The sequence below is a fragment of the Mesoplodon mirus genome, assembly GCF_964341445.2.
Source record: "Mesoplodon mirus genome assembly, chromosome: 5".
Lineage (NCBI taxonomy): Eukaryota > Metazoa > Chordata > Mammalia > Artiodactyla > Ziphiidae > Mesoplodon > Mesoplodon mirus.
Window position 1 is genome coordinate 72,402,590 of NC_138980.1, and position 20,589 is coordinate 72,423,178.

Below are 20,589 nucleotides of genomic sequence, written 5' to 3' on the forward strand. Positions count from 1 at the left end.
TGTTTTTAGCTTTCTGGGAATGAACTGTCCTTAAAACATTTAAACAAAATGTATGTTTGACCATACACCTGACTTTTGAATATGTTTTCAGAAACACGAAACTGCCTGTAGTTGAATAGGCTTCCTTTCCCACAGTTACCCACAGAGCTAGAACTCTGGAGATAGAGGGAGAAAACCAGCCTAGCTCTGCTCCTGGTCGTAGGACTCAGGCAGTCTAGGAAAAGGGGGAGGTGAGCTCTGCCTGGGACAAGAAGCCACTCCTCTTTTGCTGGCAGCCCAGAGCAATTATTTCATGAGATGCCATCGTGATGACATGTGCCCAGTTTACATGCCCCCAGTATGCTGTCCAGCTGCATTGTTTCCTGCTGTAGTAGGCGCTGTAGGAGTCATCTTCTGGTATTTGGGTGAGGCAGGGACGTGAGCGAGTCTCACTTCAAGTCATGTTGACACTGAGAACCTGGCACTGACATAAAGCATCATTAATACAAGGCAGAGGACTCTTTCTGCAGCTAAAACTCAATGGTAGTCACTGACCTCATGGTCTTGACAATCTGTAGGGTTAGAGGATGCAGCATGGATATGCAGCCTTCACCATCTGTTCTGCTCTCGAATTACAAACACACCACGACTACACATCACAACTGCATCATCAGGAAAAGGAGGCTAAAAGTGCTTCTAGCCCTGTACCATATTTTAGGTCCAACACTTCGTGCATTTATTTTGGAAAAAGCTTTGGGGGCAGAGGAAGTCATAGTTTGATCATATCGTTTGAATCTGACAACATCACTGATACAACTTTTCCCTTGATAGTCCCCCCTAAACTCAGTTATGTTCAATTGTATTTCACTGTATTTGCTCTGAAGAGGTAAATTCTGCTTGATAGTAGGGGAAATGGTCATGGTCCTTGGGTTAAAGTCTAGCTTATACTTTGAGATTATTCTGTACAAGAGGACCTCAGGGAAACAGAGTATCACAGTAATGATAATGAGCCACAGCTTTATTCAAAAATCATTGTATTTGAGTGAATTGTATTGAGTTGCCAATGTCTGTTTACTAACTAGATTGTGAACACTTGTATGGCAAAGAACCAAGTTTTCTTCATCTTTTCTTCCCTATGGCACTTAGTACATGGCAGGGATTCAGTAAAGTAAAGCAGAGAAGATATGTATCTAAATAATAATAATTATGTAAGGCAGAAAGTAGTTAGTGTGGAGAAAGAGGTATGAATGATCTATGGGATCCTAGAAGGAGAGATGAGATTGGGGGAACTAAAAATGCTTCAAGGGGTAGTGTTTCTTGACAGATAGATGGACCTTAATAGACTGAAATAAGGGCTCTCATATATTGGATGTTTATTATGTGCTGGGCACTGTGCTAAGCATTTTGCTTGCATAATCCAACAGAATCCTCCAAGCAACTCTATGAGAAAAGCACTATCATTATCCCCATTTTAGAGCTGAAGAAATTGTGGCTCAGGCAGATTTTAAGTGATTTTATCAAAGTCACACAGCTGGAAGGTGACAGAGTCAGGATTGGATCTAGTCTGACATGATGGGTATGCTCTTAAACACTGGGCTATACTGTTCTCTTTTTTTTTAATTAAAAAAAATTTAAGTTATTTATTTTTGGCTGCGACTGTTCCTTTTCCTAGGAAGTAAAATAAGTCGTTTAGGGTTTGGAAAAACATGGACCATGTTCTAAAAATATTTACTAGTTGATGTGGCTGGAGAATAGAATATGTGGAGATTGGAGAAGAGTAGGAGATAAGGTTGTTCCAATAAGTCAGGGACACATCTCAGAGGACTTGGAATGCTATCCTAAGGAATCAGGGATTTTTGGAAGGTGATGGAAGCATTAAATGCCTGTTATTGAAGTGGCACGATTAGATATGTGCTTTAGGAAGACAACTCGATGTGAAGGGGCAGGATGAGAAGCAGAAAAACCAGTTAGGTGGCTCTTGCAGTAGTGGTACAGGAGTGAAAAGGCATGCAGAGCCCCAAGAATATGTGATTTCCTCTTGCAAGCCTAGTTGAGATTGTTTCATTTTAAGAAAAATAAAAACATGTTTAAAAACCTAGACTCAAAAAGAACATGGAGACTTCCCTGGTGGCACAGCGGTTAGGACTCGCGCTCCCAATGCAGGGGGCCAGGGTTCGATCCCTGGTCAGGCAACTAGATCCCACACACATGCCGCAACCAAGAGTTCGCCTGCCACAACCAAGGAGCCCATGTGCTGCAATTAAAGGAGCCCGTGAGCCACAACTAAGGAGCACGCCTGCTGTAACTGACCCAGCACAACCAAATAAATAAATAAATAAATAAAAATAAATATTTAAAAAATAATAATAATAATAAAATAAAAAGCCCTTAAAAAAAGAACATAATTTAGGAAATACTTTTTAGCTTTACAAAATGTGTTCCCTTTGAGAGCTTTTTTTTTTTTTTTTTCCTGTGGTACGCGGGCCTCTCACTGTTGTGGCCTCTCCCGTTGTGGAGCACAGGCTCCGGACGCGCAGGCTCAGCGGCCATGGCTCACGGGCTCAGCCGCTCTGCGGCATGCGGGATCCTCCCGGACCCAGGCACGAACCCACGTCCCCTGCATCGGCAGGCAGACTCTCTACCACTGTGCCACCAGGGAAGCCCCCGAGAGCTTTTAAAATAGGATTTGGTTTACAGAATTTTTTGCATATCTTGGGGAACTATGTAAACCAACCTGTATTTTTTTTTGAATTTAGTTTATTTTTTATACAGCAGGTTCTTATTAGTTATCTATTTTATACATATTAGTGTATACATGTCAATCCCAATCTCCCAATTCATCACACCACCACCACCCACCCTGCCACTTTACCCCCTTGGTGTCCATATGTTTGTTTTCTACATCTGTGTCTCTATTTCTGCCCTGCAAACCAGTTCATCTGTACCATTTTTCTAGATTCCACATATATGCGTTAATATACGATATTTTTTAATTTATTTTTTTATACAGCAGGTCCTTTTTAGTTATCCATTTTATACATATTAATATACTATATTTGTTTTTCTCTTTCTGACTTACTTCACTCTGTATGACAGTCTCTAGATCCATCCACGTCTCTACAAATGACCCAGTTTTGTTCCCTTTTATGGCTCAGTAATATTCCATTATATATATGTACCACACCTTCTTTATCCGTTTGTCTGTCGATGGGCATTTAGGTTGCTTCCATGACCTGGCTATTGTAAATAGTGCTGCAGTGAACATTGGGATGCATGTGTCTTTTTGAATTATGGTTTTCTCTGGGTGTATGCCCAGTAGTGGGATTGCTGGGTCATATGGTAATTCTATTTGTAGTTTTTTAAGGAACCTCCATACTGATCTCCATAGTGGCTGTATCAATTTACATTCCCACCAACAGTGCAAGAGGGTTCCCTTTTCTCCACACCCTCTCGAGTATTTCTTGTTTGTAGATTTTCTGATGATGCCCATTCTAACTGGTGTGAGGTGATACCTCATTGTAGTTTTGATTTGCATTTCTCTTAATAATTAGTGATGTTGAGCAGCTTTTCATGTGCTTCTTGGCCATCTGTATATCTTCTTTGGAGAAATGTCTATTTAGGTCTTTTGCCCATTATTTGATTGGGTTGTTTGTTTTTTTTAATATTGAGCTGTATGCACTGTTTATGTATTTTGGAGATTAATCCTTTGTCCGTTGATTCATTTGCAAATATTTTCTCCCATTCTGAGGGTTGTCTTTTCGTCTTGTTTGTAGTTTCCTTTGCTTTGCAAAAGTTTTTAAGTTTCATTAGGTCCCATTTGTTTATTTTTGTTTTTATTTCCGTTACTCTAGGAGGTGGATCAAAAAAGATCTTGCTGTGATTTATGTCAAAGAGTGTTCTTCCTGTGTTTTCCTCTAAGAGTTTTATAGTGTCTGGTCTTACATTTAGGTCTTTAATCCATTTTGAGTTTATTTTTGTGTATGGTGTTAGGGAGTGTTCTTATATCAATCTTTTACATGTAGCTGTCCAGTTTTCCCAGCACCACTTATTGAAGAGACCATCTTTTCTCCATTGTATATCCCTGCCTCCTTTGTCATAGATTAGTTGACCGTAGGTGCGTGGGTTTATCTCTGGGCTTTCTATCCTATTCCATTGATCTATATTTCTGTTTTTGTGCCAGTACCATATTGTCTTGATTACTGTAGCTTTGTCATATAGTCTGAAGTCAGGGAGCCTGATTCCTCCAGCTCCGTTTTTTTCCCTCAAGATTGCTCTGGCTATTTGGGGTCTTTTGTGTCTGCTTACAAATTTTAAGATTTTTTGTTCTAGTTCTTTAAAAAATGTCACTGGTAATTTGATAGGGATTGCACTGAATCTGTAGATTGCTTTGGGTAGTATAGTCATTATCACAATGTTCATTCTTCCAATCCAAGAACATGGTATATCTCTCCATCTATTTGTGTCATCTTTGATTTCTTTCATCAGTGTCTTATAGTTTTCTGAGTACAGGTCTTTTACCTCCTTAGGTAGGTTTATTCTCAGGTATTTTATTCTTTTTGTTGCAATAATGGATGGGATTGTTTCCTTAATTTCTCTTTCTGATCTTTTGTTGTTAGTGTATAGGAATGCAAGAGATTTCTGTGCATTAATTTTGTATTCTGCAACTTTACCAAATTCACTGATCAGCTCTAGTAGTTTTCTGGTGGCATCTTTAGGGTTCTCTGTGTATAGTATCATGTCATCTGCAAACAGTGACAGTTTTACTTCTTGTTTTCCAATTTGTATTCCTTTTATTTCTTTTCCTTCTCTGATTGCCGTGGCTGGGACTTGCAAAAGTATGTTGGATGATAGTGGCGAAAGTGGACATCCTTGTCTTGTTCCTGATCTTAGAGGAAATGCTTTCAGTTTTTCACCATTGAGAATGATGTTTGCTGTGGGGTTGTCATGTATGGCCTTTATTATGTTGAGGTAGGTTCTCTCTATGCCCACTTTCTAGAGAGTTTTTGTCATAAATGGGTGTTGAATTTTGTCAAAAGCTCTTTCCGCATCTGTTGAGATGATCATATAGTTTTTATTCTTCAGTTTGTTAATATGGTGTATCACATTGATTGATTTGCATATATTGAAGAATCCTTGTCTCCCTGGGATAAATCCCACTTGATCATGGTGCATGATCCTTTTAATGTATTGTTGGATTCTCTTTGCTATTAATTTGTTGAGGATTTTTGCATCTATATTCATCAGTGATATTGGTCTGTAATTTTCTTTTTTTTTAGTGTCTTTGTCTAGTTTTGGTATTAGGGTGATGCTGGCCTCATAATTGAGTTTGGGAGTGTTCCTTCCTCTGCAATTTTTTGGAAGAGTTTGAGAAGGATGGGTGTTAGCTCTTCTCTAAATGTTTGATAGAATTCACCTGTGAAGCCATCTGGTCCTGGAGTTTTGTTTGTTCGAAGATTTTTAATCACAGTCTGAATTTCAGTGCTTGTGATTGGTCTGTTTATATTTTCTATTTCTTCCTGGTTCAGTCTCTGAAGGTTGTGCTTTTCTTAAGAAATTGTCCATTTCTTCCCATGTTGTCCATTTTATTGGCATATAGTCGCTTGTAGTAATCTCTCATGATCCTTTTTATTTCTGCAGTGTGAGTTGTTACTTCTCCTTTTTCATTTCTAATTCTATTGATTTGAGTCTTCTCCCCGTTTTTCTGATGAGTCTGGCTAATGGTTTATCCATTTTGTTTATCTTCTCAAAGAGCCAGCTTTTAGTTTTATTGATCTTTGCTATTGTTTCCTTCATTTCTTTTTCATTTATTTCTGATCTGATCTTTCTGATTTCTTTCCTTCTGCTAACTTTGGAGGTCTTTTGTTCTTTCTCTAATTGCTTTAGGTGTAAGTTTAGGTTGTTTATTTGAGATGTTTCTTGTTTCTTGAGGTTGGCTTGTATTTCTATAACCTTCCCTCTTAGAACTGCTTTTGCTGCATCCCATAGGTTTTGGATTGTTGTGTTTTCATTCTAATCTGTCTCTAGGTATTTTTTGATTTCCTCTTTGATTTCTTCAGTGATCTATTGGTTATTTATTTATTTATTTATTTATTTATTTATTTTTTTTGCGGTATGCGGGCCTCTCACTGTTGTGGCCTCTCCCGTTGCGGAGCACAGGCTCCGGATGCGCAGGCCCAGCGGCCATGGCTCACGGGCCCAGCTGCTCCGCGGCATATGGGATCCTCCCAGACCGGGGCACGAACCCGTATCCCCTGCATCGGCAGGCGGACTCTCAACCACTGCGCCACCAGGGAGGCCCGTCTATTGGTTATTTAGTAACGTATTGTTTAGCCTCCATGTGTTTGGGGTTTTTTACGTTTTTTTTTTTCCCTGTAATTGATTTCTAATCTCATAGTGTTGTGGTTGGAAAAGATGCTTGATATGATTTCAATTTTCTTAATATACTGAGGCTTGATTTGTGACCCAAGATGTGATCTATCCTGGAGAATGTTCCATGTGCACTTGAGGAGACAGTGTAATCTTCTGTTTTTGGATGGAATGTCCTATAAATATCAATTAAATGTATCTGGTCTATTATGTCATTTAAAGGTTGTGTTTCCTTATTAATTTTCTGCCTGGAGGATCTGTCCATTGGTGTAAGTGAGGTGTTAAAGTCCCCCACTATTATTGTGTTACTGTCGTTTTCCTCTTGTACAGCTGTTAGCAGTTGCCTTATGTATTGAGGTGCTCTTATGTTGGGTGCATATATATTTATAATTTCTTTATCTTTTTCTCGGATTGATCCCTTGATCATCATGTAGTGTCCTTCCTTGTCTCTTGTAACATTCTTTATTTTAAAGTCTATTTTATCTGATATGAGTATTGCTACTCCATCTTTCTTTTGATTTCCATTTGCATGGAATATCTTTCTCTGTCCCCTCACTTTCAGTCTGTATGTGTCCCTAGGTCTGAATTGGGTTTCTTGTAGACAGCATATATATGGGTCTTGTTTTTGTATCCATTCAGTGAGCCTGTGTCTTTTGGTTGGAGCATTTAATCCATTCACGTTTAAGGTAATTATCAATATGTATGTTCCTATTACCATTTTCTTAAGTGTTATGGGTTTGCTTTTGTAGGTCCTTTTCTTCTCTTGTGTTTCCCACTTAGAGAAGTTCCTTTAGCATTTGTTGTAGATCTGGTTTGGTGGTGCTGAATCCTTTTAGCTTTTGCTTCTCTGTAAAGCTTTTGATTTCTCCGTCAAATCTGAATGAGATCCTTGCCAGGTAGAGTAATCTTCGTTGTAGGTTCTTCCTTTTCATCACTTAAAATATATTGTGCCACTCCCTTCTGACCTGTAGAGTTTCTGCTGAGAAATCAGCTGTTAATCTTATGGGCGTTCCCTTGTATGTTATTTGTTGTTTTTCCCTTGTTGCTTTCAGTAATTTTTCTTTGTCTTTAATTTTTGTCAATTTGGTTACTATGTGTCTCAGCGTTCATCCTGTTGGGACTCTCTGTGCTTCCTGGACTTGGGTGGCTATTTCCTTTCCCATGTTAGGGAAGTTTTTGACTATAATCTCTTCCAATATTTTCTTGGGTTCTCGCTCTCTCTTCTCCTTCTGGGACCCCTATAATGTGAATGTTGTTACGTTTAATGTCGTCCCAGAGGTCTCTTAGGATGTCTTCAATTCTTTTCATTCTTTCCTCTTTATTCTGTTCCACGGCAGTGAATTCCACCATTCTGTCTGCCAGGTCACTTATCCGTTCTTCTGCCTCAGTTATTCTGCTATTGATTCCTTTTATTGTAGTTTTCATTTCAGTTATTATATTGTTCATTCTGTTTGTTCTTTAATTCTTCTAGGTCTTTGTTAAACATTTCTTGCATCTTCTCGATCTTTGCCTCCATTCTTTTTCTGAGGTCCTGGATCATCTTCACTATCATTATTCTGAATTCTTTTTCTGGAAGGTTGTCTATCTCCACTTCATTTAGTTGTTTTTCTGGGGTTTTATCTTGTTCCTTCATCTGGTACAGAGTCCTGCCTTTTCATTTTGCCTATCTTTCTGTGAATGTGTAAACCAACCTATATTAATGTAACATTCTTAAAGGAACATTTTTCAATCAATCATTACAAAGGAATATATGGAATATGTATATATCTCTTAAAACTAACCCCCCTTTCTTACATGACTCTGCTTTCTCTTCTGAATGCCACTAAACGTTATTATATCTCCAATAAATTCCTGAAATATTTCCAAAGAAATAGAAACCAGTAGAATTAGGCATTGGAAAACTCTCAGACTGTTGTTTCTGGGCTGTGCTCTGGCTCTACAAGTAATTCCGTGGCTTAAGATGCTTGCTTACATTCCTGAGCTGTATGTGTAGTTCTGAGGCAATGTGTGACACAGTGACATGGGCTAATTACACAGTCTCCACTTGTCCAAAGGGAATCACGCATGAGAAGGCAGGCTCTCTCATCTTCCTTTCAGGAGGATTTCATCCCATGACTCCCCACCCAGAAGTGCAGAGTAAACAAATAAAAACAGTTAGGTTGGCTGTGAGACTTTGTAACCAACTTTCTGGGTCTTATCAGCAAAGCTAGAAGCATGTCCTATTTAACCACACAGCCTGTGGCAATGACTATTTCACATCTCTATGGCTATGGGGATATTTCACCTCTCTCCACTTGTCAACATTTTTTACTTGCTCCCTAAAAGATAATCACCTGGATAGTATGGAATTATTAATTTCAAATGTGGGAACAATTATGTTAAAATGAGTTTTTGTCTTTTAGAGATACATGATGAATATTTATTGATGAAACTGTACGATGCCTAGAATTTGCTTCAAAATGGCACAGGACGGGGGAAGTCAGTGGGGGGTTGTAGATAAAATAATAATGGCCATGAGTTGATGATTGTCGAAGCTGGATACTGGGTGCATGGGGAATCATACTATTCACTATATGTTAGTGAATGATTATTAGCTTTATAAAAGGTCTACTTTTTATATGTTTTAAATTATACATAATTTTAAAATGAGCACTCTTTAGGTAGAGGGCAGAATTAGCAATGTTTAGATTTTGGGTTGAGTATTGTAGTGAAAAAGGAGAAATGCTGATGATTTGGTCCTAGAAAATTGTGCAAGTCCAGTAATTTCTCTTTGTAATGCATTATACACTATTCTGTCCATCACTTGCCTCCAAGGCTGCACTAACTCTGTAGAGCTATGATTAATGTCCTATGCATTTGCCTGTGCCTTTTATCTGTATTCCTAGAGTTTTTTCACCTTGGCCTTGTCTCTTGCATTAGATTAGTAATCTCATCATGTCAGGACATTCCATATAATCAGCCCTTCACTCCATAGCGCTGAGTACTATGACTTTCCAAGAATGATAAAATTTAAAAGGATAAAATAGGAGATCAAACAGTGTAAGCCAATATTTTTCAAAAGACTTGCAAAGGGATGGTGATTATCTAAATGTTGGTTTATGTGTCAGAAACAGCTGAGTTCACTTAGTCACCAACAGTGATTCTCTTTGAAGCTAAGGGGAATACATTATACTTTTTCTTCCTGTAAAACAGAAATAATCTAGTCTCAGAATGGGAAAGGGAGAGGAGGGGAAAAGGAGGGAAACAGGGGTGAGAATGGAAGCAATGTTCTCCAGTCACCCAGTGGTTGTTCCAAAATTCATTCCTAAGTGGTAGGGACAATGGACCTGTCCCCAGGTGGCTGTGCCCACAACCCTGGGTCTTGTTTCTTATTGATGTGTCTCCAACACAGCTTTAACTCTTCTGAGTAGGTGAAATTGCTTCCAGAAATCTTCTGTAGCAACTGCAACCTCTTTTCCTCTTTTAGCATAGAGTTCTAGAAAGTTTTACTGCTGTGAAAGGCCATAGCATTATTTTTAAGGTTATCCAAAGACCCTGAATGTGCAGGGTCTTGCGCCAGGTATATACAGCAGGGCTGATACCAGAAGCCGGGTCTCAGTTCTACCGGCCAACTTCCCACCTCCACCTAGGTCCTAGAGATCTACCTTGGAGGTTTGTTTTGAAAATTTTAGTCTGATAGGATTCAAGGGATAGATTGAGTGCCCCATTTAAGAGCTATAATCTCTAGTTCTGGCTTTCAAAAGGAAGTTTGAGGAGGGTGACTTACCTTTTAAGCAATGTGCTAAGATGACAGAGTAAACTGCTGTGGGGAAGTGTTGATGTCATCAGCCCTTTCTGGCTTCCACACTGAAACTGCTACTCTTGGTTAGGAAGTAATGGAGGAAGTGAAGCAGATTCACATTGCTTAAGGAGCCTGGTATGTGCAGCTAGGATTTCCTAGGTGTTGGCTGAAGCAACAGGGGAAACTTTCTCATACACTTGCTGGGCCCCAGCTGAGAAGGGCTGGGGAGCTGCTGGCTCTTAGGATGGACCTGCTCATATGTGTTCTCCAAGGAACTCACTAGGAACTGCTGTGATCTCATTTTTTCTGTGTATGACATTGTTCAATACCTCCAGGAAGTTTTCTTTAGGAGAAACCTTTTATAGCAGCTCTACATGAATAATTGGTAAATATGGCTGTGATACAACAGGTAAGATTCGATTATTTGAAAGTTTCTTCCACTGAATTGACATTAACTTTTCAGATTCCCCTTCTCTTGGCCCTGTAAAAGTGGTTAAGAAAATGAATAGTGACTAGGCCCATGCTCCAGGGGTTCCAGAGAGCAGATAGAGCAGGTAGTCTGAGCTCTTGGTATCCTAGCCAGGCTCTCAGCCCTCCTTTATCCTCTAGGAATAGGTTCTTGGTCAGTTGTTAAGAATGAAAAATCCAGCTTTCTAGAGTATCTAGCCACTCTGCAGAAGTGTTAACAGATCTGAAAGGCACCTTGGCCTTCACTTCTTGCAGACAGGCATGCCTCGAGTCTAGACTATGCAAGGTCTCCTGCTCTTTCTGTTCCTTGAAGGGCTCTGGAATGAGATGACATTCCCATCTTCCTGCCCATGGCCTAGTCCAGCCTGTGTTTCCTCTTTTGTGAAATAATTCATCAGGAGCCAAATTAAATCTCCCTTGCCTTAATTTGAGCCCATTTCTTCTTCTTTTTTAAAAATAATTAATTAATTAATTAATTAATTTTTTGGCTGCCTTGGGTCTTTGTTGCTGTGTGCGGGCTTTCTCTAGTTGCGGTGAGTGGGGGCTACTCTTCGATGCGGTCTGTGGGCTTCTCATTATGGTGGCTTCTCTTGTTATGGAGCACGGGCTCTAGACACGTGGGCTTCAGTAGTTGTGGCTCTCGGGCTCTAGAGCACAGGCTCAGTAGTTGTGGCGCATGGGCTTATTTGCTCTGCAGTATGTGGGATCCTCCTGGACCAGGTCTCAAACCCGTGTCCCCTGCAATGGCAGGCAGATTCTTAACCACTGTGCTACCAGGGAAGTCCCTGGCCCATTTCTTCTTGATTAGTCATCTGAGATGACACAGTAACTTCTTTTTTTAAAAAAAATTTATTTTATTGAAGTATAGTTGACTTACAGTGTTGTGTAGTTTCTGCTGTACAGCAGTGATTCAGTTATACATATGTGTATATTTTCATATTCTTTTCCATTATGGTTTATCACAGGATATTGAATATAGTTCCCTGTGCTACACAGTAGGACCTTGTTGTTTACCCATTCTATATATAATAATTTGCATCTGCTAATCCCAAACTCCCAAGTCATTCCTCCCCTACCCCCCTCCCCCTTGACAACCACAAATCTGTTCTCTATGTCTGTGAGTCTGTTTCTGTTCCATGGAAGTTCATTTATATCATATTTTAGATTCCACATATAAGTGATATCATATATGTATAATATCTGTTTTTCTCTTTCTGACTTCATTTAGTATGATACTCTCTAGGTCCATCTATGTTGCTGCAAATGGCATTGTTTCATTCTTTTTTTGTGACTGAGTAGTTTTCCATTGTTTATATGTACCACATCTTTATCTATTTATCTGTTGATGGACATTTAGGTTGCTACCATGTCTTGGCTATTGTGAATAGTGCTGCTATGAACATAGGGATGCATGTACCTTTCCAAATTATAGTTTTGTCTGGATATATGTCCAAGAGTAGGATTGCTGGATCATATGGCAACTCTATTTTTAGTTTTTTGAGGAACCTCCATACAGTTTTCCATAGTGGCTGGACCAATTTACATTCCCACCAACAGTGTAGGAGGATTCCCTTTTCTCTATAAATAACCTTCTACAAATAACCTTCTTCAGCAATTGTTATTTGTAGACTTTTTAATGATGGCCATTCGGACCTATGTGAGGTGGTACCTCGTTGTAGTTTGGATTTGCATTCTTTTAATAATTAGTGATGATGAGCATCTTTTCATGTGTCTATTGGCCATCTGTGTCTTCCTTGGAAAAATGTCTATTTAGGTCTTCTGCCCAGTTTTTTTTTTTTTTTTTTTCCGGTACGAGGGCCTCTCACTGCTGTGGCCTCTCCCGTTGCGGAGCACAGGCTCCGGATGTGCAGGCTCAGCGGCCATGGCTCATGGGCCCAGCCGCTCTGCGGCATGTGAGATCTTCCCGGACCGGGGCACGAACCTGTGTCTCCTGCATCGGCAGGCGGACTCTCAACCACTGTGCCACCAGGGAAGCCCTGCCCAGTTTTTGATTGGCTTTTTTTTTCCTAATTAATTAATTTTTGGCTGTGTTGGGTCTTCGTTGCTGTGTGCGGGCTTTCTCTAGTTGTGGCGAGTGGGGGCTACTCTTCGATGCGGTGTGTGGGCTTCTCATTGTGGTGGCTTCTCTTGCTGTGGAGCACAGGCTCACTCTAAGCATGTGGGCATCAGTAGTTGTGGCTCACAGGCTCTAGAGCGCAGGCTCAGTAGTTGTGGCAAATGGGCTTAGTTGCTCTGCAGAATGTGGGATCTTCCCGGACCAGGGCTCAAGCCCATGTCCCCTGCATTGGCAGGAGGATTCTTAACCACCGTGCCACCAGGGAAGCCCTGACCCAGACCTCTTTAAAGGGAACATCAATAAGCCAAAGATATGAGTTAGTAACTCCTAGAATATAAGATTGGCGAGCTAACCAAGAGACACTGAGGCAACAGGCAGGCTCCGGGGCACTGAGGTGGCAGTGTGTCACAGGTTTGAGGTATGGAAGGGGATGAAGCATGCTGGAACCATTTGAGAAGGGTAACTGTGTTCAGCCCAAGTATACAGTGCTCGAGCAATATGGCACCACTTGGTCACATTAAGTATACACGTATCCTATGATGAGATTTCTGCAGTCTGTTAACACCCTCCCCTTCCTGCAGCAATCAGGAGTGATGTTCAAAAGAGTGGAAACCTGGTGGAAGTGAGGATGGGGGGAATGATTTTTGTCAGAGCCACCTCCTACAGTTGTGCAGATTGTGTCCTGAGCAAGACTCCTACTGAGGGGGCCAGTTGGGGCTGAAACCAAGCCTGAGCTCCACCTTGCCAAGCCTTGTGCAAGGGCTGTGTCCTACAGGAGGAAGAGGTGCCTTCTCTTATGCATAAGAAGACACCACATGGATGAGAAATTGTCTAAAAAGATTGCCACGTGGGTCCAAAATTGGACATACATGAGGCTGCTCATGGCAGCATTGTTTTGGGTGGCACCAGGAGTGCCCATTACTGGGGAGCAGAGAGGCCACATGCCGTGTGTACATGGTGGAGTCCTCTGCAGCAATCAGGAATGGTGGACTGGAGTGCACATGGCAGTGTGGATAGGTCTTAAAAACAAAGTGCACAGTGGAAAAAGTAAGACACAGTGAGATCTATATCACAAGGCTATGGATGTAAATTAAAATGCATGCAAACCAGATAACAACACACACTCCCTTGAACACATACAAGCCAAAAAATGGAATTAAAGATTAAAACAGTTGCCTGGGATTTCCCTGGGGGTCCAGTGGTTAAGACTTCATGCTTCTACTGCAGGGGGCACGGGTTTGATCCCTGTTTGGCATCCTGCATGCCGCACAGTGCAGTAAGTAAATAAATAAACAAACAAACAAATAAAATGGTTGCTTGTGGAAAGGACAGGAGTGAGGAGTGGGCATAAGAGGAAATACATGCATACATACATAAAAGCGCAGCTTTGTATGGACCAGTTAGAGTATAATGTCCCATGAACTGAAAAGTGATTAATTTAACACTCTGCACCTGAGGCCTAATAAGTAAAAAATAAATAAATAAAATTAAATTAAGTGCCCTGAGCCTTGCGGTTTGAGGCTTTCCTGTGGACCACCAGCATGGCTTGATCAGCATGATCACAGCTTTTTAATTATCTCATTTACAAAGATTTCTATTTGGACTTGTGTGAGCTGCCTTATAACACACCTTCCCTTGTCAAACTCAGAGGTGTCTGATACTGTCCTGGTCCTTAAAGTCCTTGGAAATTCCTTGTCTTACCTATATTATTTTATTTTCCTGTTAGCCATAAACAGAAATGAAAGCATTTACTTCCCTGGGGATTTAATCAAACTATAAAAACTATATGAATGAAGAATAGGGGCTGCAAAGAAGAAAAGAACATCCTCAGTTCTTTTTGGCCTGGTTCCTTATAAATCCTGCATCCACTTGTTGCATCCAGTGAAGGCTGGCAGCTAATGGGTCAGACTGGGCCCTCAGTCATTGGAATACAGTGTCTTGGCTTCTTCAAAGATAGGTCTAGGTCATTCTAGACCAACGCAGTCATAAAGTACCTAGTGCTAAAAACTTTCACCATTTAAAAAATATAATTTTTATTTTTGAGATATTTCTAGGCCAAGTGTATGTGCAACTTAAACCAAAAGAAGACCTAATAGTCTCCAAGTTAGCATGTGTTCAATCAATAGGTACCCAATAAGCATAAGTTAGATTGAGTGATCTTTCAAACCTGTGCCCTCTGCAGTGAAAGTGCAGAGTCCTAACCACTGGACTGCCAGGGAATTCCCAGCTTGAGTGATCTTTTACCATCCATTCAGGGACACCTCTTCCCCATATGGAGTCTTATGTGTATTAGAAATGTGCCTCTTCTTCCTGAAGACACAACCCCATAGTCAGGTATAGGTGTGACAAGTGGAGCTGGGTTGCAGCCCCACTCACCCCCTCTGCTGTTCAGGGCACAATCCACACAACTGTAGGAAGTAGCCCTGCAAACAAATAAACTCCCCTCTTCTCTCTTCCACTAGGTTTCCACTGTTTGTAACATCTTTGCTTGTTGGTCTAGGAAAGGCAGGCCTTACTGACCATCCTAATTGCCAGGTGGAGCAACAGTATCTCCCATCCCACATGCTCTTGTGGAACTTTGCCCCTGCCTCTATAAAGGTGGAGACTAATTCCACTCTCCTTGAGTCTGGGTGAGCTTGTGACTTACTCTCAACCAACGGGACACAGCAAAAGTGACACTGTGATTTCTGAGGTTAGGTCATAAAGAGTGATACAGCATCCACCTTGTTGGCTGGAACGCTTACTTGCACTTGGAGCCTTCAGCTGCCATGTAAGAAGTCTGACTATGCTGAGGAAAGCCAGGCTCTGAGGAAGCCATGCCATATGGAGAGGCCGCGTGTGGGTGCCCTGGTCAGCAGTCCTAGTTTTTGAGTGCTCCAGGCTCTGACATCAGACATGTGAGAAAACAAGCCTTCAATGTTTCTAGCTCCCAGCTGTGAAGTCATCATCAGACTTTGAATCCTTCCAGCTGAGGCCCCAGACAGCTAAGAGCAGAGAGAAGCCATCCCTACCGCGCCCTTTCTGAATTCCTGACACATAGAATCCGTGAGCACAATAAATTGGTGGTGTTCTATGCCACTAAGTCTGGGGTGGTTTGTTACACAGCATTAGTAACTAAAAGATCCATTACTTTCAACAACACCAAAATGTAGAGCAGTAAAAGAGGAAGGGAAACTGTTATAAATTAAATATTTAAAAATTATCAACTAAAAGAGACAGAAGAGACATATCAACAAAGACAAATGACATTGTTTGGCTCCTGATTAGAATAAAGTATTACAGAAAGATACTTGGGAAAATCAGGGCAGTTTGACTTTTGACTGGATACTAGATGTATGAAGGAATTATTGATTTTTTAATAAAAGAAGGAATTATTGATAATTTTTAAAATGTGATACAGTGGTTATTGAAAAATAAGTCTTATTTGTTAACAGATAAATACAGAAATATTTAAATATGAAAATATCTGTGATTTGCTTTAAATTGCTTTTAAAATAGAGATGGGAGGTACAGATGAAACGAGATCGCCATATGTTGATAATTGTTGAAGCCAGGTGATAGGTACATGGGGGTTTATTATATTATTATCTCTAGTTTTGTACATATTTGAAAACTCCCATAAGAAAAAGTTTGACAAAAGAGAGGATGGTAAGTCCTCTGTCCTATTCTTCCAGGCCGTGGTTTTGTGCTAACAGGTGCCAATGGTTTAAATAGATTGCTCCTCTTATAAACATGATCTCTGTGTACTTCTGGGGGCTTCTTGAGACCCAGGACCCTACACTAATGTGGAGATTTCAGGCAGAGAAACGAACTAGCAGAGGAAAGCATATTCTTAGGTAAATGTTTAGGCTCTCCTCAAATTAGTGTAATTTTTGGTGGCTAGAATTCCCCTTAAAGACAGAATTATCTTCCCTGACAATACCCAGCGCAGCACTAGGTACACAGAGGGGATCCTATCAAATTGATTTGAATTAAGAAACCTGATTGTTCAGGCTTAATCCATCAGCTTACTCCAAAGGTTAGGTAGTGTTCAGTTTTGAACCTTGAAATATATGTCAGCAGAAAAGCAGGCAACAAGGCTGCATGTTGCTATACAGATGACATATCTTGGAAGGTCCTTCTGTTTGCATGTGAGTTCTCTTCTTGAAGAAAGACTGTTAACTCATGCTGCAGCCTGCTGCTCTCTGCTTGGTTTTGGCTATGTCACTAAGCCCAAAATAGAAAGTTCTTTTACTGCAAAGCAGGGAAAGAGGTTTAAATTTATCAATTCAAATAACAAAGGGCAGCATTATACTGGCTTTTCTTGGGTGGGGGTGGGGAGAGAGAATGCCTGCTTCATCAAGGAGAAAGAGTGATCTGACACTGGCAGAGGCTGGGACCAGGAGACAAGCATACACTGTGGTGAGTTGGGCTTGTTTCCCATCCTGGCCCCCCTCACTCTTTGCAACTGTGTCACCTCTTTTAGGACATGGGAAAGCAGCTGAGCCACTGGGGATTCAGTCCCAGAAATGTCACTGAAGTTATCAGACTGGAAGCAGTTCTCTGAGCCAAACCCCTTCTCTCTCAGCTTTTAGTGGGGTCAGTACCTTGCCACAGAGTTAAACAGCAGGGAGATATTTTTTCTTGTCAGATGGTCAAACATTTTAAATGATCTCTAGGGTCGGAAAGAGTTTGGGGAAATTGGCATTCTCATACATTGCTGGAAGGAGGTAGATTGATCCACCCGTCTGGAAAGCAACCTGACAAGATGGATTCATGGCGTAGCAGAGAATATAGACCCAGAGGCTCTCTCACCTACAGCTGGTGGAAGTATAAACCAGCTCCATAGACAAACTCTTGTGCAAGTACAACAGGGGACATTTACAGTAATGTTCATAGCAGCAATGTGTATAAGAGCTAAATCCTAGAAACAATGCACTTGCCCATGAGTGGAAGAGTGGATGGTAAACTGTGGTGTATTTACACACTGGGGTATTTTACACCAGTCAAAATGAACTACAGTAAAATGTAATGATATGGATGAATTTTAGCAAAGTAATAAGTGAAAAAAAATCCTGAAAGATTACATGCAACATGATATCCTTTTTATAAAGCTAAGAACAATTTTTAAAAATTACTCTTTAGGAATATATACAAATACAGTAAAGCCATATAAAAGGAAAAGCATAGAAATGAGCATCTGATGCAGGTTCCCTTGGTTGGGGAGTGCAGGAAAATGAGGGGGAAGCCCTTATGGGTTAAATATTGGTTATTGTTGAAGTCCTAGCTTTTGTTTGAGGTTGTGGATTCACAGGTACTGATTACATTATTGAAATGAATTTACCACCTAAATTAACAAAATCAGGCCATCCAGTAACAATTATGATAATGTCATGAACCAAAGATTGTGGTTAATTCAATTCTGAGAACCTGACATTAAAACAAAACAAAATAAAATAAAAACAGTCCCAGAAATGTCACTGAAGTTATTGATACTTGGCACAGTTATTCTATTTCTAAACATTTATCTTAAGGAATAAACAGAGATGCACACAAAAATTTATGAACAAGGACATTTATCATGGTATTTACAAATATAAAAATAGGAAACAATCTAACTACCAAACTAAGGGATTAGTTACCTAAGTTGGGTTACATCGATATTCTTGAAAAAAAGGTAGTCTTTTAAAAATATTCTAAGAGTATTTAAGTACCAATGTATGGAAAATACTATATATCAGTTGAATAAAATGGGTTACAGAACAGACATACACAATATGAACCCAGTTTTTTTATTTCCTGTAAGTATATATATACACACACACAGAATAACTGGGAAGACTATACATCAGAATGATTATATCACTCTTCCCTAGATGTTATGATTATTTTTTCCTTAAACTCTTCAGTAGTTCACAAATTTTCTACAGTGATCATTAATTCTTTTACAATCAGAAATAATTTTATTATAAAAATAGATGTTAATAGTAGTAGCTAATGTAGATGGAGTATTTGTCATGTGCTAAGAGCTTTACTTGGGTTAATTTATTTATCGCTTAAGATAACCCAGTGAGGATGGTTCTATTATCATCCCTATCTTACAGATGAAGATACTGAAGTTTAGGGGCTTAAATAACTTGCATGAGGACACAGGTCCTAAGAAATGGTGCCTTGAATCAGGCTTCTGGGGGCTCTTCAAAGAGTGGGCCTGATGGAAGGGTCTTCGTCTCCCTGGCTCAGGGATGGCTCCACCAGAGAGAATTATCTTCTGAAAACAGCACTGGGAACTAAATAGCCTGATGTGGACCCGAAATCCACACAGAGAAAGAGACCCCAAGGGATGCCTAAGCCAGAGCCCATACAAGGGAGCCAAACGTTGAACGTGGGGAGGGCAGACATGGGGGAACCAGGGCACCCAGCCCTGCGGATTTCTGATGAGCCCTTGTGGAAAAGGAGATCCCATTGATTGAAGAATTGACTGGAGAGCAAAGATGTTTTTACTCATGGTTCTGGCCAGCTCTGACTCCCACCAGCCATTGCACCAGGATTGGTGTCCAGAGCCTTCAGTAGAGAGAAGAGGGTGCTCTAGGCATGGGACAGAGCCAGGGACTTGGCTGCAGTCTCTTCTCATCACTCATGCTTTAAATATAAGCTCTGATGTGATCAAGGCGTCAGAGATAAAATGCCTTTCTCAAGCTCAGTCAGCAGGATCTGGTATCCAATTTGGACAAGACAGTGGAAAGTAGACTCAGGGGAAAAAATCCCTTGGTCTCAACACCAACACACGGGAGTTGAAGAATTTGACACCTTAACATTGTAGAATAAACAAATGTAGGCATGTTTTCTTCAAAACAGCTAGAACAGATATGATTTAAGAGGAATGGATTTTAACAGTTAGTTCTTCTCTTCTCAGCTGAAGAATTCTGGACTATCTTTCAAGATGTAGCTCAAGCATCAGCTTCTGTGGAAATACTTCCCAAGCTGCCTGAAGCAACAAGGCCATCCCTCTTCTATAAATGTTTAATAAATGACGTTTACCTGTCGGACTGTCTGTCTTCCCCTGCTGTAGCATAGCTCAGTGGACTGTATTATACACCTCTAGGTTTTCCCTGCTTTCCCTGTATCTCTTTCCATCAACTCTCCCCGCCAAGCATCCCTGTGCATGCCATGTGGTAAGTGCTGATTAGCAATTTTTGGGGGGGATTTTTTTTTTTTTTTTAGGCCGCACCATGCAGCATGCGGGATCTTAGTTCCCCACCAGGGATCGAACACATGCCCCTTGCATTGGGAGCTCAAAGTCTTAACCACTGGATCTCCAGGGAAGTCCCTGGTAAGTTAATTAAATATTGCTGTTGGAACAGAGAGCTGTAGAGGTTTATGGTGTGGTCTTCTAGAATTCTCAGAGCTGGTATCCAATCCCCCTTTTGCATCTCTAATACTGGAGAGAATCTGATGAAGGCTAAGAACCCTTCCCCAGAAAACACATGCAAAAGAAAATTACCAATTGTATAGCAGTAAATACATACACACACACACACACACCAACAAATACACAAATGAGTGCGTGTAAAACTGGGGAAATCTGAATAAAATAGGTGGATTTTACCAATATCAGTATCCCAGTTGTGTACTGCTATAGTGCAAGATGTTACCACTGGGAAATTGGGATCTCTATTATTTCTTACAACTGCATATGAATCTAAAATTATCTCAATAAAATTTTCAATAAAAAAGGAAAATCCTGTACATTATCCTTTAGGAATTGATATAGCCCCTTGAATTCACCCATGAATCCTAATTTGAGAGCTCCCCAATATAGTCTAATCTCTGCATCGTTGGAGGGGAAACTGATGGGAAAGGATGTGCTCAAAGTCATACAGATTGTTGGTGGCAGAAGAGGAAATGAGCCCAGCTTTCTTTTGCTTACACTACAGCTGGC

General features: G+C 40.5%; 1 protein-coding gene across 1 annotated transcript in view; it reads left to right on the plus strand.

Annotated features, from left to right (window-relative positions):
* Window positions 1-19,921, plus strand: part of CDKL3 (cyclin dependent kinase like 3) — a 105,226-nt gene extending 85,305 nt beyond the window's left edge. Inside the window, 1 exon segment of the mRNA XM_082624046.1 lies at window positions 19,564-19,921. Within this exon segment, the coding sequence (XP_082480172.1) occupies window positions 19,564-19,596 (33 nt within the window). The 3' untranslated portion in view covers window positions 19,597-19,921.
* The last annotated feature ends 668 nt before the right edge of the window (window positions 19,922-20,589 follow it).